At 43.9% G+C, this 19,243-nt stretch overlaps 1 protein-coding gene across 1 annotated transcript in view; it reads left to right on the top strand.

Moving 5' to 3' along the window:
- TENM2 (teneurin transmembrane protein 2) overlaps positions 1-19,243 on the top strand; it is a 3,383,593-nt gene that overhangs the window by 2,574,386 nt on the left and 789,964 nt on the right. Inside the window, exon 14 of the mRNA XM_040404927.1 lies at positions 15,354-15,564. Within this exon, the coding sequence (XP_040260861.1) occupies positions 15,354-15,564 (211 nt within the window). The remainder of the gene's footprint in view (positions 1-15,353; positions 15,565-19,243) is intronic.

Here is a 19,243-nt window from a genome sequence, read left to right on the forward strand (position 1 = left end):
TGTATTTGGGTAAGTAACAGGTTGGTTATTAATTGTGCACACTCAGATTGGGTCACTGTCACTAGCGGAGTACCTCAGGGGTCAGTATTGGGCCCTATTCTCTTCAATATATTTATTAATGATCTTGTAGAAGGCTTGCATAGTAAAGTATCAATTTTTGCAGATGACACTAAACTGCGTAAAGAAATTAACACTGAAGAGGACACTATACAGCTACAGATGGATCTGGATAGATTAAAGGCTTGGGCAGAGAAGTGGCAGATGAGGTTTAACACTGACAAATGTAAGGTTATGCAATTGGGAAGTAATAATGCAAATCACCCATACATACTAAATGGTAAAACACTCAGTAATACTGACATGGAAAAGGACCTAGGAATTTTAATAAACAGCAAACTAAGCAGTAAAAACCAGTGTCAGGCAGCTACTGCCAAGGCCAATAAGATAATGGGTTGCATCAAAAGGGGCATAGATGCCCGTGATGAGAACATAGTCCTACCACTTTACAAATCACTAGTCAGACCACACATGGAGTACTGTGTACAGTTCTGGGCTCCTGTGAACAAGGCAGACATAGCAGAGCTGGAGAGGGTTCAGAGTAGGGAAACTAAAGTAATAACTGGAATGGGGCAACTACAGTACCCTGAAAGATTATCAAAATCAGGGTTATTCACTTTAGAAGAAAGACGACTTAGGGGAGATTTAATTACTATGTATAAATATATCAGGGGTCAGTACAGAGATCTATCCCATCATCTATTTATCCCCAGGACTGTGACTGTGACGAGGGGAGATCCTCTGCGTCTGGAGGAAAGAAGGTTTGTACACAAACAAAGAAAAGGATTCTTTACGGTAAGAGCAGTGAGACTATGGAACTCTCTGCCTGAGGAGGTGGTGATGGTGAGTACAATAAAGGAATTCAAGCGGGGCCTGGATGTATTTCTGGAGTGTAATAATATTACAGGCTATAGCTACTAGAGAGGGTTTGTTGATCCAGGGAGTTAGGCCTCATGCACACGACCATTGTGTTTATCCACGTCCGTTCCGTCATTTTTCACAGTTTAGCGGAGGTGTGGAGCTGTGAAAAAAAAATGATAGTCCTCCGTTTTTTCTCTGTATCCGTGATCCGTGATTCCAGTCCGTTAAAAAAATATAACCTGTCCTATTCTTGTCAGTGGAAAACGGAGGACGGACCCATTCAAGTCAATGGGTCCGTAAAAAAAAAATGGATGCACAACTGGTATGTCATCTGTGTTCCCTGTCAGACAAAAAAAAAGGAAGACACAAGGAAACACAACTGAAACAAAATCGGACACAGACTACTGAAGCCAATGACAGTGAAAAAACACTGTCGTGTGCATGAGGCCTTATTCTGATTGCCTTATTGGAGTCGGGAAGGAATTCCCCCCCCCCCCCTTAAGTGGGGAAAATTGGCTTGTACCTCACAGGGTTTTTTGCCTTCCTCTGGATCAACTTGCAGTATAACAGGCCGAACTGGATAGACAAATGTGTTTTTTTCGGCCTGATATACTATGTTACTATGTTACTATGTATGTACAGGAGGATGTATTACACCTGCCTGTAATACAGATGCTCAGTAAAACTACAGCTGACAGAACGAGTTATCTACAGTAGGATGATTTTTGGTCCACTGCACACTTATGTACAGGGTGATGTATTACACCTGCCTGTAATACAGACACTCAGTAACTCTACAGCTAACAGAACGGATTAGCTAAAATGATTTTAGCTATTATGAATCTTGGTGCACTGCACACTTATGTACACAGAGATAAATTCTAGCATAGTCTGTAGTTCAGCAGTCTAGTATTCTCTCCCACTACTCTTTGTTAACATTTTGCACTTTGCCTCATCAATGTCACTAGTTATAACTAGGGATGAGCGAACCCGAACTGTATAGTTCGGGTTCGTACCGAATTTTGGGGTGTCCGTGACACGGACCCGAACCCGAACATTTTCGTAATAGTCCGGGTTCGGGTTCGGTGTTCGGTGCTTTCTTGGCGCTTTTTGAAAGGCTGCAAAGCAGCCAATCAACAAGCGTCATACTACTTGCCCCAAGAGGCCATCACAGCCTTGCCTACTATTGGCATGGCTGTGATTGGCCAGTGCACCATGTGACCCAGCCTCTATTTAAGCTGGAGTCACGTAGCGCCGCACGTCACGCTGCTATGATCAGTATAGGGAGAGGTTGCAGCTGTGACGTTAGGGCGAGATTAGGCAGATTAACTCCTCCAAAAGACTTCATTCTGTGATCGATCTGCAGCTGTGGATCATTGAAGTGCTATTATTGACTTGCTCACTTTTTTGAGGCTGCCCAGAGCGTTTTTAGATCACTTTTTTTCTGGGGTGATCGGCGGCCATTTTGTGACTTGTGGTGCGCCAGCACGAGCTATCACCAAGTGTATTTAACCATCGATAGTGTGGTTATTTTGTGCTATATCCTACATCAGCTGCAGGCTGAGCCTGTGTCACCGAAGTGCATTTAACCATCAACAGTCTGGTTATTTTTTGGCCATATATTACATCAGGGGCAAGTTGAGCCTGTCACCCAGCGCCTAAAAAATAGACCTGACATTTCTATTCAACCAAATCTGCACAGTTTTAGCTGGTCAAGTTATTTGTAGTGACCGTCAAAGCAGACTTTTTGTTCTGGGTTGAAAAAGCATTTCCCAAATTTGCCATTCTGAAAATAACTAGTTTGTGGTATTTCAGGCCTACTTGAAATCTATCCCAAAAAGAAAATCTTACATTGAAGTTATTGATAGTATCATTCAGAAAAACCTAAGACACACGCTAGCGTGCTGATAGAAGTGTCATTCTGTGATTAAACCTATAACTGTCACACAGCGCAAAAAAAAAACAGGTCTCACATCTCTATTCAACCAAATCTGCACAGTTTTAGCTGGTCAAGTTATTTGTAGTGACCGTAAAAGCAGACTTTTTGTTCTGGGTTGAAAAAGCATTCCCAAATTTGCCATTCTCAAAATTGTGGTGAACGGGAACAATGAGGAAAACATCTAATAAGGGACGCGGACGTGGACATGGTCGTGGTGGTGTTAGTGGACCCTCTGGTGCTGGGAGAGGACGTGGCCGTTCTGCCACAGCCACACGTCCTAGTGAACCAACTACCTCAGGTCCCAGTAGCCAGCAGAATTTACAGCGATATTTGGTGGGGCCCAATGCCGTTCTAAGGATGGTAAGGCCTGAGCAGGTACAGGCATTAGTCAATTGGGTGGCCGACAGTGGATCCAGCACGTTCACATTATCTCCCACCCAGTCTTCTGCAGAAAGCACACAGATGGCGCATGAAAACCAAGCCCATCGGTCTGTCACATAACCCCCATGCATATCAGGGAAACTGTCTGAGCCTCAAGTTATGCAGCAGTCTCTTATGCTGTTTGAAGACTCTGCTGCCAGGGTTTCCCAAGGGCATCCACCTAGCCCTTCCCCAGGGGTGGAAGAGATAGAATGCACTAACGCACAACCACTTATGTTTCTTGATGAGGAGGACATGGGAATACCACCTCAGCACGTCTCTGATGATGATGAAACACAGGTGCCAACTGCTGCGTCTTTCTGCAGTGTGCAGACTGAACAGGAGGTCAGGGATCAAGACTGGGTGGAAGACGATGCAGGGGACGATGAGGTCCTAGACCCCACATGGAATGAAGGTCGTGCCACTGACTTTCACAGTTCGGAGGAAGAGGCAGTGGTGAGACCGAGCCAACAGCGTAGCAAAAGAGGGAGCAGTGGGAAAAATCAGAACACCCGCCGCCAAGAGACTCCGTCTGCTACTGACCGCCGCCATCTGGGACCGAGCACCCCAAAGGCAGCTTCAAGGAGTTCCCTGGCATGGCACTTCTTCAAACAATGTGCTGACGACAAGACCCGAGTGGTTTGCACGCTGTGCCATCAGAGCCTGAAGCGAGGCATTAACGTTCTGAACCTTAGCACAACCTGCATGACCAGGCACCTGCATGCAAAGCATGAACTGCAGTGGAGTAAACACCTTAAAAACAAGGAAGTCACTCAGGCTCCCCCTGCTACATCTTCTGCTGCTGCCGCCTCGGCCTCTTCTGCTGCTGCTGCCGCCGCCTCGGCCTCTGCCTCTGGAGGAACGTTGGCACCTGCCGCCCAGCAAACATGGGATGTACCACCAACACCACCACCTGCGTCACCAAGCATCTCAACCATGTCACACGGCAGCGTTCAGCTCTCCATCTCACAAACATTTGAGAGAAAGCGTAAATTCTCACCTAGCCACCCTCGATCCCTGGCCCTGAATGCCAGCATTTCTAAACTACTGGCCTATGAAATGCTGTCATTTAGGCTGGTGGACACACACAGCTTCAAACAGCTCATGTCACTTGCTGTCCCACAGTATGTTGTTCCCAGCCGCCACTACTTCTCTAAGAGAGCCGTGCCTTCCCTGCACAAACAAGTGTCCGATAAAATCAAGTGTGCACTGCGCAACGCCATCTGTGGCAAGGTCCACCTAACCACAGATACGCGGACCAGTAAGCACGGCCAGGGACGCTATATCTCCCTAACTGCACACTGGGTAAATGTAGTGGCGGCTGGGCCCCAGGCGGAGAGCTATTTGGCGCACGTCCTTCCGCCGCCAAGGATCGCAGGGCAACATTCTTTGCCTCCTGTCTCCTCCTCCTCCTACTCAGCTTCCTCCTCCTCTTCTTCCACCTGCTCATCCAGTCAGCCACACACCTTCACCACCAACTTCATCACAGCACGGGGTAAACGTCAGCAGGCCATTCTGAAACTCATATGTTTGGGGGACAGGCCCCACACCGCACAGGAGTTGTGGCGGGGTATAGAACAACAGACCGACGAGTGGTTGCTGCCGGTGAGCCTCAAGCCCGGCCTGGTGGTGTGCGATAATGGGCGAAATCTCGTTGCAGCTCTGGGACTAGCCGGTTTGACGCACATCCCTTGCCTGGCGCATGTGCTGAATTTGGTGGTGCAGAAGTTCATTCGCAACTACCCCGACATGTCAGAGCTGCTGCATAAAGTGCGGGCCGTCTGTTCGCGCTTCCGGCGTTCACAGCCTGCCGCTGCTCGCCTGTCTGCGCTACAGCGTAACTTCGGCCTTCCCGCTCACCGCCTCATATGCGACGTGCCCACCAGGTGGAACTCCACCTTGCATATGCTGGACAGACTGTGCGAGCAGCAGCAGGCCATAGTGGAGTTTCAGCTGCAGCACGCACGGGTCAGTCGCACTGCGGATCAGACCCACTTCACCACCAATGACTGGGCCTCCATGCGAGACCTGTGTGCCCTGTTGCGCTGTTTCGAGTACTCCACCAACATGGCCAGTGGCGATGACGCCGTTATCAGCGTTACAATACCACTTCTATGTCTCCTTGAGAAAACACTTAGGGCGATGATGGAAGAGGAGGTGGCCCAGGAGGAAGAGGAGGAAGAGGGGTCATTTTTAGCACTTTCAGGCCAGTCTCTTCAAAGTGACTCAGAGGGAGGTTTTTTGCAACACCAGAGGCCAGGTACAAATGTGGCCAGACAGGGCCCACTACTGGAGGACGAGGAGGACGAGGATGAGGAGGAGGTGGAGGAGGATGAGGATGAAGCATGTTCACAGCGGAGTGGCACCCAAAGCAGCTCGGGCCCATCACTGGTGCGTGGCTGGGGGGAAACACAGGACGATGACGATACGCCTCCCACAGAGGACAGCTTGTCCTTACCTCTGGGCAGCCTGGCACACATGAGCGACTACATGCTGCAGTGCCTGCGCAACGACAGCAGAGTTGCCCACATTTTAACGTGTGCAGACTACTGGGTTGCCACCCTGCTGGATCCCCGGTACAAAGACAATGTGCCTACCTTACTTCCTACACTGGAGCGTGATAGGAAGATGCGCGAGTACAAGCGCACGTTGGTAGACGCGCTACTGAGAGCATTCCCAAATGTCACAGGGGAACCAGTGGAAGCCCAAGGCGAAGGCAGAGGAGGAGCAAGAGGTCGCCAACACAGCTGTGTCACGGCCAGCTCCTCTGAGGGCAGGGTTAGCATGGCAGAGATGTGGAAAAGTTTTGTCACCACGCCACAGCTAACTGCACCACCTCCTGGTACGGAACGTGTTAGCAGGAGGCAACATTTCACTAACATGGTGGAACAGTACCTGTGCACACCCCTCCACGTACTGACTGATGGTTCGGCCCCATTCAACTTCTGGGTCTCCAAATTGTCCACGTGGCCAGAGCTAGCCTTTTATGCCTTGGAGGTGCTGGCCTGCCCGGCGGCCAGCGTTTTGTCTGAGCGTGTATTCAGCACGGCAGGGGGCGTCATTACAGACAAACGCAGCCGCCTGTCTACAGCCAATGTGGACAAGCTGACGTTCATAAAAATGAACCAGGCATGGATCCCACAGGACCTGTCCATCCCTTGTGTAGATTAGATATTAACTACCTCCCCTTAACAATATATTATTCTACTCCAGGGCACTTCCTCATTCAATACTATTTTTAATTTCATTTTACCATTATATTGTGGGGCAACCCAAAGTTGAATGAACCTCTCCTCTGTCTGGGTGCCGGGGCCTAAATGTGTGACAGTGGCCTGTTCCAGTGGTGGGTGACGTGAAGCCTGATTCTCTGCTATGACATTAAAACAGATTCTGTGCTGACATAAGGCCAGATTCTCTGTTACGGGACCTCTCTCCTCTGTCTGGGTGCCGGGGCCTAAATGTGTGACAGTGGCCTGTTCCAGTGGTGGGTGACGTGAAGCCTGATTCTCTGCTATGACATGAATACAGATTCTGCGCTGACATAAGGCCAGATTCTCTGTTACGGGACCTCTCTCCTCTGCCTGGGTGCCTGGGCCTAAATGTGTGACAGTGGCCTGTTCCAGTGGTGGGTGACGTGAAGCCTGATTCTCTGCTATGACATGAAGACAGATTCTGCGCTGACATAAGGCCAGATTCTCTGTTACGGGACCTCTCTCCTCTGCCTGGGTGCCTGGGCCTAAATGTGTGACAGTGGCCTGTTCCAGTGGTGGGTGACGTGAAGCCTGATTCTCTGCTATGACATGAATACAGATTCTGCGCTGACATAAGGCCAGATTCTCTGTTACGGGACCGCTCTCCTCTGTCTGGGTGCCGGGGCCTAAATGTGTGACAGTGGCCTGTTCCAGTGGTGGGTGACGTGAAGCCTGATTCTCTGCTATGACATGAATACAGATTCTGCGCTGACATAAGGCCAGATTCTCTGTTACGGGACCTCTCTCCTCTGCCTGGGTGCCTGGGCCTAAATGTGTGACAGTGGCCTGTTCCAGTGGTGGGTGACGTGAAGCCTGATTCTCTGCTATGACATGAATACAGATTCTGCGCTGACATAAGGCCAGATTCTCTGTTACGGGACCTCTCTCCTCTGCCTGGGTGCCTGGGCCTAAATGTGTGACAGTGGCCTGTTCCAGTGGTGGGTGACGTGAAGCCTGATTCTCTGCTATGACATGAATACAGATTCTGCGCTGACATAAGGCCAGATTCTCAGTTACGGGACCTCTCTCCTCTGCCTGGGTGCCTGGGCCTAAATGTGTGACAGTGGCCTGTTCCAGTGGTGTTTGACGTGAAGCCTGATTCTCTGCTATGACATTAAGACAGATTCTGTGCTGACATAAGGCCAGATTCTCTGTTACGGGACCTCTCTCCTCTGCCTGGGTGCCTGGGCCTAAATGTGTGACAGTGGCCTGTTCCAGTGGTGGGTGACATGATGCCTGATTCTCTGCTATGACATGAAGACAGATTCTGTGCTGACATAAGGCCAGATTCTCTGTTACAGGACCTCTCTCCTCTGTCTGGGTGCCGGGGCCTAAATGTGTGACAGTGGCCTGTTCCAGTGGTGGGTGACGTGAAGCTTGATTCTCTGCTATGACATGAAGACAGATTCTGCGCTGACATAAGGCCAGATTCTCTGTTACGGGACCGCTCTCCTCTGTCTGGGTGCCGGGGCCTAAATGTGTGACAGTGGCCTGTTCCAGTGGTGGGTGACGTGAAGCTTGATTCTCTGCTATGACATGAAGACAGATTCTGCGCTGACATAAGGCCAGATTCTCTGTTACGGGACCGCTCTCCTCTGTCTGGGTGCCGGGGCCTAAATGTGTGACAGTGGCCTGTTCCAGTGGTGGGTGACGTGAAGCCTGATTCTCTGCTATGACATGAAGACTGATTCTGCGCTGACATGAAGCCAGATTCTCTGCTATGGCATGAAGAGACTGATTCTCTGCTGACATGAAGCCAGATTCTTTGCTATGGCATGAAGAGACTGATTCTCTGCTGACGTGAAGCCAGATTCTCTGCTATGGGACCTCTGTCCAATTGATATTGGTTCATTTTTTTTTTTTTTTTTTAAATTCATTTCCCTATCCACATTTGTTTGCAGGGGATTTACCTACATGTTGCTGCCTTTTGCAGCCCTCTAGCTCTTTCCTGGGCTGTTTTACAGCCTTTTTAGTGCCCAAAAGTTCGTGTCCCCATTGACTTCAATGGGGTTCGGGACGAAGTTCGGGTCGGGTTCGGATCCCGAACCCGAACATTTCCGGGAAGTTCGGCCGAACTTCTCGAACCCGAACATTCAGGTGTTCGCTCAACTCTAGTTATAACCTTTAGGAAGTTACTCCGGTGGGGGCTGTATTTGTGCTGCAAAACGGTGAAACTGAGACACAGATGATTCAGTGTGTGATATAGGGTACAGTGGTTTACTCTCCATTTAACCCCTTAACGACCTGCGCCGTATATGTACTGCGCAATCGGACGTGACTTAACGCCTAGCGGCGTACACTTACGGTGCTCTGATCGGGCGGGTGCAGGAGCTGCGCCCGCCCCATCTGTGGCAGGTGTCCGGCAGTCACTGATAGCCGGACCCCTGCTGTATGCGCCGGCATCAGTGAAAACATTGATGCCGGCGCATTAACCCTTGATGTGCCACGGTCAGCGCTGACTGCAGCATGTGCGATGTTGTTGCGGGGATCGGAGCAGCCATCGGGTCCACGCGCTGCTGTGATGGGGACCCGATGGCAGGAAAGGCAGCGCGATGTCTTCCTTAAGTATCGTGGCTGTCTTCGACAGCCTGTGAGATCCAGCCCCATTGATCTCACAGACAAGCAGGCTGGAGTGTATTACATTCAGTAATACACTCACAGATAATGCTTTACAATACAGAAGTATTGTAAAGCATTGTAAAGGGGATCAGACCCCCAAAAGATGAATTCCCAGAGTGGGACAAAAAAATAAAGTGAAAAAGAAGTAAAAAAAAAAAAAGTATTTTTTTTTTAAGTTTCAAATAAAAAAAAAAGTGTCTTTTTCCCAAAATAAAGAAAAAAAAACATTTAAAAATAGGGAAAAAAAAGAAAAGTAGACATAGTTATCGTCGCATCCAAATCGACTGGCAGGTGAACACCATCAAAAAAATTTAATAAAAACTGTGCTAAAAAAAAATCATTTTTTGTCATCTTACATCACTAAAAGTGCAACAACAAGTGATCAAAAATGCGTATGCCCCCCAAAATCATACCAATCTAACCGTCACCTCATCCCCTAATAAAATGAGCCCCTACCTAAGACAATTGCCCAAAAAATGGCTCTCAGACTATGTAGACACTAAAACATTATTTATTTTGTTTCACAAATGCTTTTATTCTGTTAAATAAAAAAAATAAGGCATATTAGGTATAAATATACCACATGACCCAACCCCTCAGGTGAATACTGTAAAAAAGATAAAATAAAAACTGTGTCAAAAAAGCAATTTTTTGTCTTCATCAGAAAAAGTGTAATAGCAAGCGATCAAAAAGTCATATGCACCCCAAAATAGTGCAAATCAAACCATCATCTCATCCCACAAAAATGATACCCTATCTGAGACAATCGCACAAAAAAATAAAAAATAACTATGGCTCTTAGACTATGGAGACACTAAAACATGATTTATTTTTTGTTTCAAACATGATATTGTTGTCTAAAACTTAAATAAATATAAAGTATACATATTTGCTATTGCCACATCCATAACGACTAACCCCTAAGGTGAACACTGTCAAAAAAATAAAATAAAAACTGTCACCTTACATAACTAAAAATGCAACACCAAACGATCAAAAAGGCATATTCCCCTGAAAATAGTACCAATCTAACCATCACCTCATACTGCAAAAAATGAGCCCCTACCTAAGACAATTGCCAAAAAAACAAATATATATGGCTCTCAGAATATGGAGAAACTAAAACACGATTTTTTTTTTCAAAAATGCTTTTATTGTGTAAAACTTAAATAAATAAAAAATATATACATATTAGTTATTTCCGCGTCCATAAGAACCTGCTTTATAAAAATATCACATGAACTAACCCCTCAGGTGAACACCGTTAAAAAATGAAAATAAAAACTGTAAAAAAAGCAATTTTTTGTCAGCTTACATCACAAAAAGTGTAATACCAAGCGATCAAAAAGTAATACGCACCCCAAAATCTTACCTATCAAACAGTCATCTCATCCCGCAAAAAATAAGACCCTACCTAAGTCAATCGCCCAAAAAATAAAAAATAAATGGCTCTCAGACTATGGAGACACTAAAACATGATTTTTTTTGTTTGAAAAATATCATTATGTAAAACTTACATAAATAAAAAAGTATACATATAAGGTATTGCCGAGTCCGTAAGAACCTGCTGTATAAAAATATCACATGACCTAACCCCTCATGTCACCTTACCTCACAAAAAGTGTAATACCAAGCGATCAAAAAATGATATGCACCCTAAAATAGTACCAATCAGTCATCTCATACCGTAAAAAATTAGACCCTACCTAAGACAATTGCCCAAAAGTAAAAAAACTATGGCTTTCAGAATATGCAGACACTAAAACCTTATTTTTTTTCACAAATGCCCTTAATTATGTAAAACTGAAACGACCAAAAAAAGTATACATATTTGATATTGTCACGTCCACAACAACCTGCTCTATAAAAATACCACATGATCTAACCTGTCAGATGAACATTGTAAATAGCAAAAAATAAAAACGGTGCCAAAACAGCAATTTTTTGTTACCTTGCCTCACAAAAAGTGTAATATAAAGCAACCAAAAATCATATCTACCCTAAAATAGTGCCAACAAAACTGCCACCTTATCCCGTGGTTTCCAAAATGGGGTGAGTTTTTTGGAGTTTCTACTCTAGGGGTGCATCAGGGGGTGTTCGAATGTGACATGGCAGCTTAAAATTATCCCTGTGAAATCCACCTTCCAAAAACCATATGGTGCTCCTTCCCTTCTGAGCCCTGTGTTGCGCCCATACATCAGTTTATGACCACATATGGGGTGTTTCTGTAAACTACAGAATCAGGGTAATAAATATTGAGTTTTGTTTGGCTTTTAACCCTTGATTTTGTTAGTGGAAAAAAAATTGATTTAAATGGAAAATCTACCAAAAAAGTTAAATTCTGAAATTTCATCTCCATTTTCCATTAATTCTTGTGGAACACCTAAAGGGTTAACAAAGTTTGTAAAATTATTTTTGAATACCTTGGGGGGTGTAGTTTCTTTTATGTAAGCCTCACAAAGTGACTTCAGACCTGAACTAGTCCTTAAAAAGTAGGTTTTGGAAATTTTCAGAAACAATTCAAGATTTGCTTCTAAACTTCTAAGCCTTCTAATGTCCCAAAAAAAGAAAATGTAATTTACAAAATGATCCAAACATGAAGTAGACATATGGGAAATGTAAAGTAATTACTATTTTAGGAGGTATCACTATCTGTTTTAAAAGCAGAGAAATAGAAATTGTGAATATTGCAAATTTCTTTACATTTTTGGTAAATTTGGTATTTTTTTGTAAATAAAAATGAAATATCTTGACTCAAATTTACCACTGTCATGAAGTACAATATGTGATGAGAAAACTGTCTCAAAATGGCTTGGATAAGTAAAAGCGTTTTAAAGTTTTCACCACAAAAAATCGCAAAAAATTGCCTGGTCCTTAGGCCGAATGCACACGGCCGTGTTCCACGGCCAAGAGCGGTCCGTGGTAGCCCGGCCGGGATTCCTGCTGACAGCAGAGCGCACGGCGTCATTGGTTGCTATGACGCTGTGCGCTTCATGCAGCCGCTGCTGTACAGTAATACACTCGTATGATCTATACGAGTGTATTACTGTACAGCAGCGGCTGCATGAAGCACACGGCGTCATAGCAACCAATGACGCCGTGCTCTCCTGCTGTCAGCAGGAATCCCGGCCGGGTTACCACGGACCGCTCTCGGCCGTGGAACACGACCGTGTGCATGAGACCTTAAGGTGAAAAATGGCAAGGTCCTTAAGGGGTTAAGAACAGCTCAGGCAAGAATGCAGCCCCATAATCATGTTCAGAAATAAAATAAGAAAAAAAAAACTACTATAAAAACAGATTAGAAAAAAATTAGATGTGTTACCATCTGGTTTTAAATGTCAGATAACTTTTTGGTGACACATTTTGCTTTAATGTGTGAATTAATTATATACCTGAAGAACATTTGGTGACTGGAGAAAGCCATTAATGTCAGTGACCAATGCCAAGGACAGGCACAGTATTATATGTTTGCAATAAGTGGTGACATGCTTCCAATATTCCATTCACACTCTATGAATTGCCTCTGTAATATAAGTATATGTACTGTTCTGTGACAACGGAAGGACAAATTCACAGTGGTTGTGAAGGGTATATTCAGGTGTTTTAGAGTGCTGTCATTTGCTATAAAGGAAATGGGAAATAAATATATAAGTCTCTCATCCAATGTCAAAAGAATGATATTCTTTTTTTTTTTTTTTTTTGCTGGTATTGAATGGAGACATACTAACCTCCCAGGTACTGACCTGCCAATTCTGAGCACTTTGATTGTCTACTTGATTGTTTGCAAGATAACTATAAGATTGGCAGTGACAGGGTAATTTAGTGGAGATTGCAATGTCAGACTATATCCAAAGAGGCTCACTGGCATAGTGATGTGATTCTCCTAACTGACAGACCACTGGGAGATTGGTGTGCCAATTTACAGTTCAGTGTCTTCAAAATGTGCTTCCCTGTAGAAGCCCATTATTATGCTGCTGTTATGAGGTCATGTGGGAATAATAGGTTCACATGTAATATATGTTAGAACATACATGTGATTGAAAAAAGGCAATTGCACCTTAACAGGACAAGCCAAGCCATTAAGATGTGTGAACTATTCTTTGGAAGAGTGCTTCTTACACTAGTTATATGCAAACATTACAGATACCAATTATGTATAGAGTCTTGTATATATACCGTAGCTCATCAGTAGCTCACCAAATCTGTCTGCGAGCTGTCAGGATACTTGACTTCTGTGCAAGATTCCTTGCTGCATTGTGTCCTGTCAGGCAATACCGTATTTCGTTAGGAATACCAGGGAATGGAGTCCTAAGGGTATATTAGACGGGCAGATTTTCAGTCTGATAATCGCTTCCGACTGCCCGATGAATAAGCATGGTGAAAGATCTGGATTTGCCAGTGGCAGCTCATGCTGTGTAATAATGATCTGCCACTGGCACACCGCTGTCCTGCATGAGGACGAGCAATGGCATAGTGATAGCATCTCCCCATGGGAGAGTAAATCTAGGGGAATTGTTGTCAGAAGCATTCTTGGCAATAAGTCCAATTCATCTTTGTCATTCTGTATCAATCATATGCAAATAAGCTTAGAAGAATCAGTTATGTATTTCATTATCTTATGAATAACCTAACTTACTGGACGTGGCAACATTGTGGTGTTATTGATTTCACATTTAAAAGATTACTCCCAAAAATGTCCATTCTCTTTACACATTGGAGCATGCACACTTGTTCTGTAGCATCACACTCTTAACCCCTTCAGGACCTTGCGATTTCCCTTCTTTTTTTTTTACTCCCTGTCTTCCCGGAGCCATAACTTTTTTTCTTTTTCTATACATGTAACTGTATTAGTACTTGTTTTTTGTGAGACAAGTTGTACTTTTTAATGGCATTATTTACTTTTGCATAAAATTCCAAATGGGGTGGTATTGGAGAAAACAAAAACACAATTCCGTCACAGTTTTATTGGTTTTGTTTTTACAGCGTTCCTTATGCATTAAAACTGACCTGTGCTATTTATTCTCTGGGTTAGTACAATTACAATGATACCACATGTATATAGTTTTTCTTGTCTTTTAATACTTAGTAAATAAAAGCTTTGGGGGAAAAAATTACATTGGCCCCTCAAGTTACAATATTAATTGGTTCTAAGGCGACCATTGTACGTTGAAACCATTGTAACCTGCGTAATCGGATCCAAATACCCAAAATGTTATCCAAGAGAAAATGAAGATAACTAAGACAGATAAAACAAGTCCTTACATATAACAGCCAGGAATAGCTGCTAACTAGTAACTAATACAGCTATTTAACCAGGGAAGTGGCCTTCATTGGTTGGATCTAAATCTGAAGCATTGTATCTTGAGTCTAGTTTCAACTCACAATGGGTCATTGTGAGTTGAAAATATTGTACCCTGAGGTCATTGTACTGTATATTGAGGGAGCACTGTATTCTTTCTTTTCATCGCCATATTCTGACCCCCTAAATGCTTTTATAATTATGTCTATGGAGCAATATCAGATTGGTTGGGGCCCGACTCCTGGCACCCCCACTAATCAGCTAATTGAAAATATAGCTCTCATATGAGCTCTATGTTCTCTTCTCTTGCTAGCTGTTTCAATTGCAACGGTGAGGGTCGTCCCATTCAATTAAATGGGATGGCTCCATCCTATTCACTCGATGGGGATGATGGAATTACACCTCTACAATTGCGATGATGAGCAGTTAAACAGAGAAGAGAACACAGTGCTTGTACAAGTGCTGTGTTCTCTTCAAAAAACTGATTGGCTGGGGTGCTGGGAGTCGGCCCCCAATCTGATATTGATTACCTATTCTGAGGATTGGTCGTGAATGAATATAAAAGAGCAGACAACCCTTTCAACCCTTTACTGTAATTTTATACTGTGCTACACTACACATAAAGCCTTATTACCATTGACCTAGGGAACATCTACAGTATAGAAAGAAAAGTGAGTTAGAGGACCCTCTGTTGCATTTATTGGATTGTATATTACTGCCTGGTGAAGGTGTTACTCCATGAGTTCATATTCATGACACAGTTAAGACTCCCAGATAGTTAGACATGGTTAACAATTAGCAATCTGGAAGACATCATATTGTACTCTGCTCTACAGTGCTGTCACCTACTATTATGTATATCTGTAGAAGTTGCTGATATTCATTTACTTCTATTAAATTATTTCAGATGGGCTTGTGGACTGCCTGGACCCAGACTGTTGTCTGCAAACAACTTGCCAGTCAAGTTTACTTTGCCGTGGATCACGTGACCCTCTTGATATCATCCAGCAAAGCCAGTCAGGCTCACCAGCAGTAAAGTCATTTTATGAGCGAATCAAACTTCTGGTAGGAAAAGACAGCACACACATCATTCCTGGAGAAAATCCTTTCAACAGCAGGTACAAAAAAGAAACATTAATAGAGATTTAAAGAATCATATGAAGTTAAAAGAAGAATCTTTTAACAGCTTTAGTTTCCACCTTAAAAAAATTAATCTTCCAGTTTGTAGTTGCCATATATACACAAGGGTTTTTAACAGTTTTTCTTCTTCATTTACTGGATGTGCAGCATTAAAAATGTAGAGAAAGATTATAATGTTCATCAAATTCACCTAGTTCTAGTCCCTGATGTCATGATATATCAAAGTTTATGAACCTTAAGTTATATTAGAAATTGATTGGACTGTATTAGGAGATGTAGTATGAAGCTGCATTCATCAATATCCCTTAGGCCTCATTCACACATTCAGTGTTGGCTCTGTATTCTTTCTGTATGGAGTACAGTAGGAGCAGAACACAGAGCCAATGTTATTCTAAGAAGATGTATGTTCTAGAAAGAACCAAATATAGAGAGCAATCAGTCAAGTTAAAGGGAGTCTTTCACGCCGATTCACCGTATTAACCTAATAACAGACTTATGTCCACGGCATCCCCCCCTATTAAAACTGTGCTTACCGTATGTTGCTTGCTATCATCGTTCTGCCGAAAAACACTTTTAATCCATATGCAAATTAGGCTGTGAAGGTGCCCAGGGGCGGCGTTACAACGGCCGATGCCCAGGCCCCTGGGTCATTTTCATACGAATCCACTCCCCCTCCGCCGCGTCTGCCCGCCCTTGGTCTCTGCTTTAACCTCCCTCCTCCCGTCCTTAATCCCGAGCATGCGCCGATGACCGCGATATCGGCGCGTGCGCATTGAATGACCACAGTCTGGCCGGGGCATCACAGTTTACCATGCGCATGTGCCAGCCCCGGCCTAACTTACGTTCTTGCCGTAATCACAGCGCATCACGGCAAGAACGTAAGTTAGGCCGGGTCTGGCGCATGCGCACGGTAAACTGTGATGCCCCGGCCAGACTGTGGTCATTCAATGCGTACGCGCCGATATCGCGGTCATCGGCGCATGCTCGGGATTACAGACGGGAGGAGGGAGGTTAGAGCAGAGACCAAGGGCGGGCAGACGCGGCGGAGGGGGAGTGGATTCGTATCAAAAGGACCCAGGGGCCTGGGCACCGGCCATTGTAACGCCGCCCCTGGGCACCTTCACAGCCTAATTTGCATATGGATTAAAAGTGTTTTTCGGCAGAACGATGATAGCAAGCAACATACGGTAAGCACAGTTTTAATAGGGGGGATGCCGTGGACATAAGTCTGTTATTAGGTTAATACGGTGAATCGGCGTGAAAGACTCCCTTTAAATATACAGTATAGTACATTTAATGTTCATTTGGAAGTGAATAAGTTATGGAATGGAGCAATTAATGTCTAGTCTGTATTTATAGTGTTTTAATTAGACTTATTTTACATAGTCATAAAAAAACTGCTTCATGATAGTATGGTTTGGCTACTACTTGTGTATGTTGTACCAAATAGCTGATAATTTGACCATCACAAAGTGATTACATAGATAGCCTGATGCAGTTGCCTCTGGGTTGCACATAAAAAAAAAAACATTGATCCAGCTACATAGCATCAACATTTTTATTGGCCCGGTAGACAATTCATTTTCATCCGAATCACATAATAATAGTGTACAGTAGTTTGATTTACTAATATGAAGTGATCATGTGGAAAGTCTGTTCAGTCTATGGGGATTGATCTACAGGAGAATACTGAAGAAATAATCCTTAAACATAAAACATAACATTTATTGATATGCTAATAAAATCCTAGATAATGTGTGCAGCAACTATATACTGGGATGGACAAAGTGTATAACCACTAATAGCAGTGGTCAATGGTCACCCCAGTAACAAATACAAAGATAATTTAAGTGCACAGCGGCACTGAGTAGGTAACCAGTGTGTCCTAACGGTACCCAGGGAAGGTCGTCTGAAGCTTCACCACATGATGTAGTAATAGTAGTTCATCCTGTATGGATAGTCGGATAAATCACAGGGAAAAAGAATTTGCAACGGCTGACAGTAAAACACATGCGTGTAGGGTCCCTAGGGTGATCCCTATAGCTGTCTAACCGTAGACCCTGATACTAAAGTGTGGTCAGGTTGCTATTGACCACTGCTATTAGTGGTTATACACTTTGTCCATCCCAGTATATAGTTGCTGCACACATTATCTAGGATTTTATTAGCATATCAATAAATGTTATGTTTTATGTTTAAGGATTATTTCTTCAGTATTCTGCTCCTAATTCAGATAATCCAGAGCGCAGACACACCCTGATCTGACCTCTTCACTTTACCTTTGATTTTTGATTGAACTACAGGGCCAAATATCCAGAGTTGAAAACAATTCAGATGGTTTATTTAATTGATAATTATATACGAGATAGCTTGATTGTAAACACTGGTGCAACAAAGAGAAGCATTAAATATCCCAAAAAGAACTGGAATAATGCTGTAAGGTGCAGTTATAGTATTCTTGTTGATACTAAGCAGTATCAGCAGACAGAGCATTGACACTGTATATTTTACTGTATTACTGAGACAAATGCTTTAGCTAGATTGAGTTTATTGTGGCTATGAGACATCCTCCAGAAGTTTTTGAAATGTCAATCTGAGCTACAAGGTCAATTGAGATCAGTCAGGCCCCTTGAGACCATTAAGTCTCGTTAAAGCTAGTAATTGCTTGACAGTATACTTTCCCCCACCATCAACTTCTATTTAAGTTGCTAAAGACAGAAATATAAATTGATAGTTTTCATTTCAGTGGAGAAAACGGCATAGTGTTCCTAGAACATTATGTGTTGAGGACAGAAAAAAAGAAGGTTAAATACATTTTTGGCAGGAATATAACATTCCATCTTAATTGTAACTTAAAGGGACACTGACAGGCCCAAAAAGCATATTTAGGTATATATATGACAGTATAGATCTTATAAAGTGTATTAGAATCATCTAAGTATCCCCCCTGTCCACCTTATAACTACAGTAATCTGAAGTTTTATAACCTGCTTGAATCGTGTTCAATCTGCCCAAGGGGCGGTGTTTCATCTCAACTTGCGCCCAGCCAGCCTCGCCACAACTGCCGTTTGAAGCACCGCCCAGCTCATCAATATTCACTTCGCTGGGCGGCTACTAGTGTCCCCGGCCATCTTTAGCGCATGCGCCCGGCAACCTCACTGGCCGGGATCGCATCGCGCCTGCGCACAGTCTGATTCTCAGAGGGCGATGCAGCCTTTGCTTTATGCTGTTCATTACCATGAACAAAAATTTATTTTTTTTGTTCATGGTAATGCAAACGGATCCGTTCTGAACGGATCTAAGCGTTTGCATTATAGGTGCGGATCCGTCTGGGCACATACCAGACGGATCCGACCTAAACGCAGGTGTGAAAGTAGCCTAAGTTGATTCAGTTTTACTCAAAAAATTTGCCAAAATTATGGTGCATTTCTTGGTGCATGGTGATGTTTAAACCACGCCCCTTCCTCTCAAAGTCACACCTTCTTGTCAAAAAAAGTTTAAAAAGTTAGAAAGTGTCTAAAGCACTTGATTAATGCAGTGCAAAACATGTACACAAGTTTTGTGCGCAAAAAAACTGGCCATTTACAATAGCAAATCTGCCCCACTGTCTTTTAAAGGACATCTATCAGCAGAAACTGAAACTGGCTGATCTGTTGC

This window comes from Bufo bufo, chromosome 1 (assembly GCF_905171765.1).
Source record: "Bufo bufo chromosome 1, aBufBuf1.1, whole genome shotgun sequence".
Lineage (NCBI taxonomy): Eukaryota > Metazoa > Chordata > Amphibia > Anura > Bufonidae > Bufo > Bufo bufo.